At 40.4% G+C, this 14240-nt stretch overlaps 1 protein-coding gene across 1 annotated transcript in view; it reads left to right on the forward strand.

The window, feature by feature from the left end:
* The window catches only part of LOC124551007 (histone deacetylase 8-like), a 76187-nt gene that overhangs the window by 19689 nt on the left and 42258 nt on the right, over positions 1-14240 (forward strand). The window contains exons 3-4 of the mRNA XM_047125851.1: positions 1545-1686; positions 13192-13298. Coding sequence (XP_046981807.1) covers positions 1545-1686; positions 13192-13298 — 249 coding nt within the window. The remainder of the gene's footprint in view (positions 1-1544; positions 1687-13191; positions 13299-14240) is intronic.

The raw sequence follows: 14240 nt of genomic DNA on the forward strand, positions 1-14240 counted from the left end.
TCCTCAACTTAACAGGCACCTTCTGGTGTGATGACCTTACTTCAAGAATGTCTACATCAGTACCCCTTTTACCCCTTTCCACTTCAGACTTGCCACCCTTTAACAGTACCTTAACTTTGACAGCTGCCACTTGTTCCATACCAAGATTTTCCTCCCATTCAGCCTAGCCACTTCTGATTGTCACACCTGGTGTGATGAGCACTCTCTCCCCCAAATATGCTGAGGATCTTATTGAGGCCGTCACAGACCATATTGACCCTGTCCAGAAACATCTCCCATGCCTTATTTCTCCATTCACCTACTACCTTCCACATACCCACCAGCCAGCCACAAAAGAGCACATCCCTTGTGATTCAGTACCACCCGGGACTGGAGCAACTGAATAATATTCTCTACCAGAGTTTTGACTTACCTCTTGTCATGCCCCGAAATGAGGAATGTCCTAACCACTATCCTTCCCACACCTCCCAGTGATGTTCCACCACCCGCAAAAGCTACACAATATTCTTTTCCATCCCTGCTCCATCCGTGGTCCCAACCCCTTTGCCTCATGGCTCATCCCTATAATTACCCATCAAAGGCAGGGTCACCTGTAAAAGCAGCCATGTGATCTACAAAGTAAGCTGCAACCACTGTGCTGCATTCTACGTGGGCATGACACCAACAGTCGGTCTGTCCATATGAATGGCCACTGACAAACTGTTGTCAAGAGACAGCTGGACCACCCAGTTGCTGAAAATGCTGCCAGATGCAATGTGCTTCTCTATAATAACTGCTTCATAGCTTGTGGCATCTGGTTTCTTCCTACCAACACAAGCATTTTCTGAAATGCACACATGGGAACTCTCTCTAAACATATCCTTTCTAGTATTTCTGGGTTCACCTTGCAGACGTAGATACCCGTCAGTGGTTTGCCCATTATGTAATCCAGCGTTTCTGAGTGCACCTTGCAGATGCAGATGTAGATGTATGTAAAAAAAGAAAGTAAATTACATATTGAGCAAATGGTACAAAAAGAAACATTGACCTTGGGCTATGCTACGTATCTTTTATTTCACATTTGTTGGTTTTGCCAACTCTTAATCAGACTGTCACGTTTCAACCTAACCTAGGCCGTGGATTGTGCTACAGATCAGTCTTATCACTGCAGCAGAGACGTGGGATAGCCATTCTCACCTGAACTGACTCTGGGTTTTGTATCGGACTTCACAACTCCACCCAATCTGCATGAAAATTAGATTTTTGCATTGACTTGTAATTTTTTAAAGCACTGGGCATGCTAAATTCATTTTTGTTATGGGATACAAATACATTTAAGGATTAAGTAGAAAATGAGTGTAAAAATTAGAAGATATGTGCAAAGTGGCCTCTGCTAGCTGTGTGTAAACCATTATTTTTAAACTAAATTCAGCAATAACATTAAGTATAAAATACTGTTGCCGAGACTCTAATATCGCATTGGTGAGATGTGAAAGGCTGATTAATCAAGTTTCTGACGTTTATCTTTCAGCAAATCTCGAGTATACATCTGGTTTTGTCGACAGGTTACGATACTCCCCTGCTGTCGAGGATGTACGACCATGTCCGGGTGATCGGAGGTGGGTCGGTGGTGGCAGCTGAGGCGTTAACGAGTTCTGGTGCGGAAGTAGCCATCAACTGGTGTGGAGGGTGGCACCACGCCCAGAGGTGAGCTCGAGTTCAGAATTTTCGTTGATAACTTCAGTCAGTGAATGTTCGAATGGGGTTCACCTCCACTGTTGGGTGTGGTGCCCACTACTGTATTGTCACTACAGCTCCTGGAGACAGGTCGAGGCACAGTGTAGGCACCTCACAACAGCACCTCAGATTTTCAGAGTAGGGCTAGCCTGACACTTGCGAGTTACCACATAGCGCACCTCGTCACAAGCATTGAATAGTGTTGTGAGTGACAGGATAGAGCATTTTGTGTACCAGATGTTGCGTGTGTCATATGTTGAGTGAGGTCTGTGCCCCTGATCCCACGTAAACATTACTGAGTGGTCAAGTCACGGGAAAGCACTGGAAATGATGTTGGTCGTCATCTACTGCAGACCATTCTGATGTACCGTCTACTAAATGAGAATGAATGTTTATGCTTTAAATACTTCGTGGCAATATGTGTATGTAAAATATACAGAGATGAGACATTTGGAACTGGGTTGTTTACTAATATATGGCGCTGTAATATTCAGTTGATCTATCCAGTTTGTCCCATTATACACACCCTGCAACAACTCTTGCTTGGAACAGATGTATGAGGTGCTACCAGCAAGCGATGGAACCAAAAAGAAAAAAGTGGGCAGGTACACATATACAATAATGAGAAAAGTTATCACAATAAATTGTACCAAATTATGTTTAATACTAAAGTTAAACTTGGTATCTCTTAAATTCTAAGCTACTGTGTTACAAAAAAACTTTACTGATGAGAATATATAAGTATTACTAATAATTGTTACTTAACTATGAATTGAAAATTGATGACAAAAATGATCTTCTCAAATGGAATGTAAATTTTGTGGAAAATAGCCACAATATACTTTTCAGGTTTGTCCTTTATGCAACTACTTGTAGCAGAGTAAGTGTACATTGAATGTCCATGACAGCATTATAATTTAAATTGATCGGATTGTCTTTTTCACAAAGCATTAAGTAATAGTGTTCAAGTGAAACAACCATTGTTCCAAATGTAAGATTTGACATTATCGGTTCTCGCATTCCTCATTGTCTGTGTCACTGCATTAAGTGCTAGAAAATTAGGTAGTCAAAGTATCTTAGTTTCATCTCAAGTTTCCAGCATTCTCGGTGAGTTTCATTTGTCTGGCAGTCATGAACGTCTCAGGCTCCTGGTTGTCCATATTGTGTCTGTCAGATCTTCCGCCATGAATATTTGCCCAGGGGTTACATATATGGTAAGCTAACACTGTTTCACATATATGTACATAAATGTATTAGGGGCATGTACTTTTGTACAATAAATCAAGCAGAATGTAATAGATATATTCTTATCCTAAATATTCATCACAAGGTGTTTACAAAAAGTGTTTATATTCAAAGTATCATCAACAGCAGCAGTGGGGAAAAAGTAGAAATTTATGTGTGCAGATCAGCACATCTCTCTTAGTCATGTATTATCAGTAAAGAATATGTCAAGCACTTGTGCAAAATAAAGCATACATACAAGCAAGGGCTATACCATTGCAGTACCATCTTTCAACAAGGAGTATTGAAAGGAATAAATTCATTCCTTTCTTAATTCTGTTTTGACTTCAAACTGTACTATTTTGGTACATATGTCTTAAATATGTGTATTTGCAATTTATCATTAATCTTTCATGTGACTAGCAAGCTCTGTACAATTAAAAATTTCATGTACTCTAGTGCTTATCTTCCTTTACAAATGACCCAAGTAAATATGAACTCAAAATAATACTATATACAATGTGTCTATGTACAGGCATCAAAACTGTAGTGTTAGTTTCTTGCTATTGCATAACTTTTCATTAACTACAAGATGTGATCCATTTTCTGTGGTACATAATGTGTCTATTTCACTTTATTTATGTCCTACAAAATTACCACAGAGTAACTGTTAGATGTCACAGTAACACATTATCCTTTGCTTGCAAGGATAATCATTAAAGTGTATTATGTAACACATTTACCATCATAATAGTGGTAAAACTGGTGTTGTATATAGTACTAAGTGTGATTTCTCTGTATTTTCAACTCTTTGTAACTGGTTTTCTGCATGTCACTGGTTTTCTTGTAAAGAAAAATTTGAGACAGATATCAAAGTCCATAGAGTGTCTCAAATTTAATAACTGAATAGATAAGCCACAGAGAATTCACATCACAAAATATACATATGTAGAAACCAGAATCAGATGTCACACTGTATGATATGGTTTTTCTCGTAAATGAAGTCTCTTTGCTTTGTGAACATTATTATGGTCGCAGCACAAAATTTACCACTTTGTTGAAGTCATATAGTTTGGTCTGTCATAAAACTGTATAATTATTTTATTCTGCAACATAAGTGAAACTGATAAATAAGTAGGTTTAAAATTGTCAAATGTTGAATGCTTAACCAAGTATACTCTGCTACTTACTACACCTGGGGAGATTGGTTGGTCATTATAGTAAGAGGTAATTTTGATTGGTGGACAGGTTTAGAAGATGCAGCATTTGAAAATGAAAATTGAAGAATAATGCTACATATCTTGGAAATCTAATGCTCACCACAAACTTACCAATACAAATCTCAAAAATTTCTGTAGTTATCCACTAATACACTTAGATTTTTCATGAGTCTTAACTAATTCTAGGTCTTCAGTTTTGAGCTGGCTTGCTTTCGATTTCCTTTCATTTGTTCTCTGATTTTCCCGTGTTCTTCCATCGTTTCTATAGCAATTTCCTCTCTTTCGTGTGGACTCATACTTTAGCACACTGGGAATTCAGTCAGCTCATTTATTAAATTAGATTGTTTCCTATTATACAGCATTTCATATAGGCAAAATCCGGTAGAAGTGTGCTGCAGACTATTAATGATATCTTCAAAATTACCAAAATTATTTCCAGCTTTCGTATTCTTGTTGCTGTAGGTTCTTAACAATCTGCCTATCTCCACATATGTCATTTGGCAGGATTGCTCAATGGATGGTATGCTGAAATGTTTTCATAATTAACAAAAAAACTTTCAAGATTTGGATGTAAATTGTGTACCATTATCAGAAAGAATCGATTTGGGCATTCTTGTTGTTGTTGTGGTCTTCAGTCCTGAGACTGGTTTGATGCAGCCCTCCATGCTACTCTATCCTGTGCAAGCCTCTTCATCTCCCAGTACCTACTGCAACCTACATCCTTCTGAATCTGCTTAGTGTATTCCTCTCTTGGTCTCCCTCTACGATTTTTACCCTCCACGCTGCTCTCCAATACTAAATTGGTGATCCCTTGATGCCTCAGAACATGTCCTACCAACCGATCCCTTCTTCTAGTCAAGTTGTGCCACAAACATCTCTTCTCCCCAATCCTATTCAGTATTATCAGTATCATTCTTATCTTTGTAAAATAATCTCTCCTAATTTTTGGAGTGATGTTTTTACTGGAAGCCTATTTGAGTGGATATAGTGTCATAAATTTGGAAAACAGGGCAACCATTAAAAATATACAGGGTTTTCAGAAATTCTCGTCACAATCTTCTAGAACTTGTAGCAGGGAGTAAGTGTATAATATTTTGAATAGGAACCATGGATTGAAACATATTGTCTCCATTCTACAACAGCTTCAGTGCAGGTGTTTAACTCGTCCATTTCTGCTTGAGGAATTGAATTAGGTGTGACTATACAATTATTAGATAACAATTCAAAAGGAAACATAACTGAACATCCATTTGTCACATACGTACACTTGTTTGTGTTAACACTTTAACATTGTGTGTTTAAATCATTCCAAAACAAAAAAAGACCCGAGCAAATTATATGTACAGAATAGTTCTGAAGTATTACAACAGTGGTTCGATGTGGCGAACACCAACTACAGACATTGCAAGCATACTAAGGTACGCTCTCTCCCCATCCTACCTGGTGTCATTTTCCAGTGTAACATCCAGAACTTGGACCAGCAGATCTTTCTCTGTCTCTATAGGAGTCCCGTAAATCTTGTAGCAAGGCAGACATTAAGTGACATGAGGTGACCGTCTGATATAGTACGTGTCATCCTGTCTGCCCTATTGCATACCAGGACAAGCAACTTTGAGACTTTTCTCTTTCCCGCAGCAGTCATGGACGCATTGCACATCTGAATTGAAACCGTCGTAGAACAGAAATGATTTGATTTTCTGCTCAAAATGTTATTTGCTCACTCCCTTCTAAAAGTCCTAGAAGTTTGTAATGGGAATTTCCAAATGCCCTGTATGACCCCCCCCCCCCCCCCCCCCTCCTGTTTGACTTGAGTAGATCTCCATATGTATCCACAGCGATGAGTTGTAGCTGTTCTTTTGATCAGATGTTTCGCGTGAATCCCCGCATGTCTGGTTGGTAACTTTTACCCTCTGGTGCTCGTCACATGTTGCTGGTTGTCCCTTACTCTCCTTATTATGTTATAAAAGTAAGCATTTTGTGGATTTTATGAAAGCACTTTTGTGTCCCACAGAGTCTGGAACTTTCATGAATGTACATTATTATATTAATATTTTGATACATAGTCCTCTTGAATAATATTCCATTTTAGTAATATTTCATCTTTTCATACCTCCTTTCTTCCCTCATAACTTTTCACTAACCCAATTTGGCTTGCAGTTTTGGTTCTTTTGCATCTCTTTACAAATTTTTCTGTGAATTTTGTAATTTACGGTGCAAAATAATCTTCTTTATCTGATCCAGTAATCCAGATTTTAAATATTGATTTTCTTCTTAATTACAAATTGGCTTTTGTGGATGACATTTTGACTAATTCCAGACATATTACTTGATATCCCCATTAAGCTGGTTTTATATGAAGTGAACAGATTTTGGCAAAATATGAAAATATTCTGTCAAACAGTGGAAAATACAGGATGGAACTATATAAGTTTCTATTACTGTGGTTTTACATGGAATAAAATACTAAATTAACACACAATAGTGATTAGCTTGGATTTCGTGATTTTCTGCACAAAATATTATTTTATGTAAGATGCAGTAATACAATACTTATAGTGTCAATTTTCTTCTTAATTACAATTCATATTGTAGCTAATGTTTCCTTAAGTTCCACATATGCACTTAGTATGCCATACGTAGCTGGGACATCTGGGCATCTTACATAGCTCATCTATAAATGGGACTACGCTTCCTGTGCCTTTTGACTACTCAGTTTACATAGCCTTCAGAATGGCTGGTCCATGTATTTTTGTCGTACCATCAACATGTGTCAGTAGGAATGGAGGTACTCTTTTGGGGGTTGAAGGGAAGTAGACATGATGTCATAATGAAAGTTCTCAACGGAGCAGAGGGGTAGCACTGATATCAGCTAAATTCTGTTTTTGTTAAATTAGTACATGATGCACATTAATGCAGGTCTCAATGCAGCCTGTTGAATAATTTTATTTGTATGACTATTTTTAAAAAATAGTAGTGTTCTGTGTATTGTTCATGGTGGAAGACTGCTATACTATACCCTGCATAGTTCATCACCGAGAGAAATTTGTCCGAAAGTTAGTTAGGGTTCAAAAATGTATGTTCCTTCAATATTAAGAAGTGTACATCCAAATTCAAATGTTCTGTGCTTGTTTTTTAGACTTTTTTCCCAATGCGTTCCAAAGTTCCAAAACTGCTACCACTTATGAAGACACTGAGAAAATGCGTAATGTGATTCTGGACAAGCAGTAATAACAGGTGTTTGACGTAATTGATGGCATATGTGTGTTAGAAGAGTAGATGTTGTGTGAAAGAACTTTTTACCACATTTTGTAGAATTAGGATGAAAAGGAAATTCAAAGCAATTTCTAAACAATGTTTCGACCAATGTGACAACTTTTCTGTTCTTAGGATTTGTGTGTCAACCAGATACAATCTTTGACCTGTGAATTTGTCACTTCACATCAAAAATGAAATTACAGTCAAAGTGAGGGGGGGGGGGGGGGGGGGAGAGTTGGTCCTGTCCTTAAAACGCGGTTTCATCTGCCACAAAGGTTACAGCCAGCTGTTTCTCAGCTGCAAAAGAGATTATTTCAGAAGGGTGGAGGGGGGGGGGGGGGGGGGGAGAGAGAGAGAGAGAGAGAGAGAGAGAGAGAGAGAGAGAGAGAGAGAGAGAGAGAGAGAGAGAGAGAGAGAGAGAGAGAGAGAGAGAGAGACTCTTCTCTTCATTCACCGTGCTGGCACGTACACACTCAAGAGTTTTTCTTAACGGTAACCTGCCTCAACAACGTTGGCTGTAAGGAGTGTACAGATCTCGCACTGCACCATTAATGTCCAGGATCGCCTGATCTCATTGGATGTGGGGCTTATAACACTCCGTGTACCTCCCCCACCAACTGCTTTAGTTTACCTGTGATTCTTCATAGTAACAGCAGTGAATTCACGAACTTCCGACACCATCACAAAAGTAAGGAACAAGTTTGAACATTGTGTGTATGTTTCTTTTGTGACTGAAAGTGTGCATATTAAATATTGGGATAGGGATGGATTGCTACTCACTGTAAAAATCACCTATTGAGTTACAGACAGGCATAGCGAAAAGACTGTTGCATATTATAGCGGTTGGCCAAAGCCTTCTTAAGCAAAGGGGACACACACACACACACACACACACACACACACACACACAAAGCAAGCAAGCATACTTCACGCACACAAGACTGCTACTGCCAGCAGCTCTGACCGGAATTTGACAGTCTGGAATGGTGTAAGGGAAAGGATAACAGGGTATGGGTGGGGGGAGAGAAGAGCCCTGTCTGGCGATGCGTGCAGGGCCTAGAGACTTCTTGGTGCAGCATTAGACGGTGCAGTGAGGGGCCAGGGAAGAGGAAAGAATGGACAGGTTGCTGAAGGCGGCACACAAAGAGAGTGAGGGAATGTGTAAAGGGAGGAGGTGATAGGTTGGCAGGGTGGAAACTGTTGTATGCTTTATGTGCTGGCCTCTACCACTGCCCATCCTTCCCTCTTCCCTGTTCCTCTCCTTTTCTGCCTCCCGCCCCCTCCCGATGCTGCAACTGGCAGCCTCTTAACTCATGCATAACCTCCCCCCCCCCCCCCCCTAAACAGTGCTCTTCTCTCACCCCACCCATAACCTGCTATCCCCCTCCCCCTTTCCCCACCACTCCAGATTGCTATTCACATGACAGTCAAATTCTGGTCGGAGCTGCCGGTGATAGTGGTCATATGTACGTGAGGTGTGCTTGCTTGTGTGAATGTGGGTGTTTTCTTTCCTGAGGAAGGCTTTGGCCAAAATCTGTAATGTGTTACGTGCTTTTCATTGTGCCTGTCTCCAGCTCAGCTGGTCATCTTTATGGTGAATATCAAATTATCTGTTTCCTAATATATTCCAACCTGGAGTTTGCATTGTTTAAACATTTATGAAGGTAAATAAAAATATTTGATGCTAAGTATAATTGTAAGAAGCACACCAATGTTGGATATGCATGTATGCAAAAGATATACCCTGGTAAGTCAGATCTTTTGAAAATAAAGGCTTTGTAGTCCTACGTCCGCAGCTCCTGGTCGTGCGGTAGCGTTCTCGCTTCCCGCGCCCGGGTTCGATTCCCGGTGGGGTCAGGGATTTTCTCTGCCTCGTGATGACTGGGTGTTGTGTGATGTCCTTAGGTTAGTTAGGTTTAAGTAGTTCTAAGTTCTAGGGGACTGATGACCATAGATGTTAAGTCCCATAGTGCTCAGAGCCATTTGAACCATTTTTTGTGTAAGCTAAAATTTTCCCCAGTTTTCTTTCTTCATTCTAAAAGCTGTAGCCTTAAATTGGCTGAAACTTTGTGGCCACCTTGAATTTGCTGCAATGGCAGTTACAGTATGAGCACCTCCTTATTCTAGTTAATTGCCATTGTATATACTGCTGTAAAATTTAAAGCACGATGTTAGAATACTAGAATAAAAGTTGCCTGAATGTATTAAAGGCATCATGCATCTGCAGGTATGTATTTAACCTCATCTAAAACTGACACCAATGTGATTGAGTAGTTGTCTTATGGTAGCTTTGTCACAGGTCCAAAAGCCCTGTGTTGCCGAAATTGTGACTGTATATATCTGCACTCAGGAAACTCGTCCACACTCAAGAGTGTGTTCTCGTTGTGCAGACTGATCACACTCTATATTCAAACTCACCTTTGTGCACATTGCTGTTGACAAGATTTACTGGCAATTGCCGCCATGTTTTCATTTCATTTGTTGCAAGTTCTGTGAATAACATCTGTGTAACACATCTACATGAAGGAGGGTGTTTTTACAAAATATGTCTGGTAATTACTGTGACTGAAGATAATCCTGTTCTAGAAGTCTTGAGCATGATTTCAGTATCTGGCAACAGATATAATTCTTCCTTTGAGTGTTCTTTATTAATGTGTGATGTAAGTTTATTATTACTGGACCTGGTTGGAAGTGCACAGCGTAGAACAACAACAATTCTGTTTGAAGAGAACCTGTTTACTTTAAAGAAATCAATAAAAATTGAACTAATTTGTATTTGACTTGGACTATTCTACAATATATATGGAGCTGGGTACAAAAACTGGTGTCAGTAGAGTCTTTGCACCAGACTGAGACCAATTCTGCACTTTAAAAACCTATTGTTGGGTTGTAGGCTGTAAACACCACCTCCCCTCCCCCCTGCCCCCCAAAAAAGTTAGTCTTCTGACTGGTTTGATGAAACCCACCAAGAATTCCTGTCCTGTGCCAACCTCTTCATCTCAGCATACCACTTACACCCTACGTCCTCAGTTATTTGTTGAATGTTTTCGAATCTCTGTCTTCCTCTACTGTTTCCTCAAGTACCGTGGAAATAATTCCTTTATGTTTCAGCACATGCCATGTCATCCAGTCCCCTTTTCTTGCCAGGGTTTTCCATATGCTCCTCTCCTTGCTGATTCTGTGAAGAATCTTCTTATTTCTTATGTTATCAGCTTACCTAATTTTTAACATACTTTTACCACTTTCAAGGACTTCAGTCTTCTTCTTTTCTGATTTTGACACAGTCCATGAATCACTTCTGTAGGAGAAATACATTCACAGGAATGTCTTCCCTAAGTTAAGACTGCTTTTCGGTATAATAGGTTTCTCGCGGCCAGGAATGCCCTCTTCACCTAGGTGCAAGTCTACTTCTTATACCCTCCTTGCTTTGTCAATCGCGTATTTGTTTGCTCCCAAGGTAACAGAGTTCCTTCACATCATCTTCTACCTGCCCATTTTTGCTGTTAAATTTGCCACTACTCTCATTCCTGCTATTTGTCATCACTTTCATCTTGTTTCCATGTTCTGTGTTTATTAGACTGTTCATTGCACTCTACAAGGGCTGTAATACACAGAGGATGGCAATGTTGTCAAATGAATATTGCCACTGTTATCCTTTCAACTTGAATTTTAATTCCAGTTCTGAACTTTCCTTTTATTTCCTTCAATGCTTCTTACACAGAGACCTACATTAATTTCCTGAAACAGTGTGACAAACTTCTCAGAACTGCTTGGTGGGGTGGTGGGATGACTTTAGAAATATTTCGAGCACTTTAGCACATAAAGTTTCAAACATTTTGAATATTTGACTCTTGCTCAAATAAGTAAATGTGAGACAGGAAGCAAAAAGGGACCTCATGTTGAAAATATTGGATTATGAGCTCTTATAATTTTTGATTATAACTCGATATGAGAGTCGATGATATGAATGTAGTAGAAAGAAACATTCCACATGGGAAAAAATCTATTAAAAAAAGATGCTGTGACTTACCAAACGGGAAAGTGCTGGTAGATAGACACAATAAAAAAAAAAACACACACACACAAATATCAAGCTTCACAACTCACGGTTGCTTCATCAGGAAAGAGGGAAGGAGAGGGAAAGACGAAAGGATGTGTGTTTTAAGGGAGAGGGCAAGGAGTCACTCCAAACCCGGGAGCGGAGAGACTTACATTAGGGGGGAAAAAAGGACAGGTATACGCGCGCGCGCACACACGCACACACACACACACACACACACACACACACACACATATCCGTCCGCACATACACAGACACAAGCAGACATTTGTAAAGGCAAATAGTTTGGGCAGAGATGTCAGTCGAGGCGGAAGTACATAGGCAAAGATGATGTTGAAAGACAGGTGAGGTATGAGCGGCGGCAAATTGAAATTAGCGGAGATTGAGGCCTGGCGGATAACGAGAAGAGAGGATATACTGAAGGGCAAGTTCCCATCTCCGGAGTTCTGACAGGTTGGTGTTAGTGGGAAGTATCCAGATAACCCGGACGGTGTAACACTGTGCCAAGATGTGCTGGCCGTGCACCAAGGCATGTTTAGCCACAGGGTGATCCTCATTACCAACAAACACTGTGTGCCTGTGTTTGTTCATGCAAATGGACAGTTTGTTGCTGGTCATTCCCACATAGAAGGCTTCGCAGTGTAGGCAGGTCAGTTGGTAAATCACGTGGGTGCTTTCACACGTGGCTCTGCCTTTGATCGTGTACACCTTCCGGGTTACAGGACTGGAGTAGGTGGTGGTGGGAGGGTGCATGGGACAGGTTTTACATCGGGGGCGGTTACAAGGGTAGGAGCCAGAGGGTAGGGAAGGTGGTTTGGGGATTTCATAGGGATGAACTAAGAGGTTACGCAGGTTAGGTGGACGGCGGAAAGACACTCTTGGTGGAGTGGGGAGGATTTCATGAAGGATGGATCTATCGACCTGCCAGCACTTTCGTTCGGTAAGTATATATTAACACCTTGCACCACTTTGTTGTAAGATGCTTCTTCTACACTGACAAATCCTGTGAACATGGCTTGACTTTTCTGAATTCTTGTTGCTATTATCAAAACCAGCATCAGAATTATGCCCATGCATCCTGTACCTTCCCTAAAGGGAAACTGATCATTATCCAACAAATCCTCAATTTTTGTTTTCATTCTTCTGTTAGTTATTCTCATTAGCATTTTGTTTGCTGGATCCGAGAGGCAACAGAAGACCTTATGGGAAGTTGTTGGACAACGCGAGGAAACATCCAGAGCTATGTGACAAATCGTACGGCTGGAGGACGTTATCCACAAAGCTATCGCAGTCAACATGACTGCTTTATTCACTAAAGGATGTGGAATTGCTGATCGTGATGATAACAATTGTGGTCCTATTGCGTAAATGGTACACTGTGACACATATCTACTTGTTTTATTAGTTGACAGTTGTCCTTGACATACATGCTGTGTTGCAGATTCTCTGTAACAACTCTGCCAATAAGTTATTCTCCTTTTAGTTTCCCCCCATTTTAATATATGAGATAGAATTGTGTATGTACATTTATATGTGTCTCTTGATAGTTTTGACATTCTGCTGAAATAAGTGTGGCCAGTAATCCTCCCTCATAATTTTTCAAGTTTCATCAAGAAAAATTTCCATTTAGTATGTTATTTTGTGGTCGATATTGTAGTTATATGGGTGCAGGGCACTTGTATGTCTCTAAACAGTTGTTCAATTTTTAAATTGCAGAGATGGAGCAGAAGGGTTCTGTTATGTGAATGACATTGCCATGGCTATCCTGAAGATGTGCAAAAAATTTCAAAGGATCCTATATGTTGACATGGACCTTCATCATGGTAAACCTATAATTTGTATCATCTAGATCTTCTTATTGTGTATACATACATACAATTATGGTAGCTGCTAGTACTTGTTAAGTAGTGCCAGTCATGGAGTGGTTTACCTGGCGGCAGAACTTCTGCACCGTTTCAGCTGGAACCTCTCGTCTTCTCTTGTCAAACAGTCAGCGAGGATATTTTAAACTGCCAACCAGCACAGTCTGGGCCAGTGTCTTTTGATTCCACATTCACTGAGGTGACAGAAGTTATGAGATACCTCCTAATATCATGTCAGACTTCCTTTTGCCCAGTGTAGTGCAGCAACTCGACGTGGCATGGACTCGATAAGTTGTTGGAAGTCCCCTGCAGAAATGAGCCGTGCCGCCTCTATAGCAGCCCGCAGTTGTGAAAGTATTGCCAGTGCAGAATTTGATGCACAATCTGACTTCTCAATTATGTCCCGTAATCAAATGTGGCCCGGTGACATGGAGCATTGTCACCCATAAAAATTCCATCATTGTTTGGGCACATGAAGTCCATGAATGGCTACAAGTGGTCTCCAAGTAGCTGGAGATAACAGATGACCCAGTCCATTCTATGTAAAAACAGCCCACACCATTATGGTGCCATCATCAAATTGTAAAGTGCCTTGTTGACAACTTGGGTCCATGGCTTTGTGAGGTCTGTGCCACACTTGAACCCTACCATAAGCTCTTACCAGCTGAAATGGGGATTCATTTGACCAGGTCATAGTTTTCAAATTTGTCTAGTGTCCAACAGATGGTCACGAACCCGGGAAAGATGGTCATGCTCTTGACAAAGGCAGTTGTGTCGGTGATCTGCTGCCGTAGTTCATTAACACCAAATTTTGCTGCACTGTCCTAACGGATACATTTGTCGTACATCTCACATTGATTTCTGCAGCTATTTCACGCAGGGTTGCTTGTCTGTTAGCATTGA

Source organism: Schistocerca americana, chromosome 9 (assembly GCF_021461395.2).
Source record: "Schistocerca americana isolate TAMUIC-IGC-003095 chromosome 9, iqSchAmer2.1, whole genome shotgun sequence".
NCBI classification, from domain to species: Eukaryota; Metazoa; Arthropoda; class Insecta; order Orthoptera; family Acrididae; genus Schistocerca; species Schistocerca americana.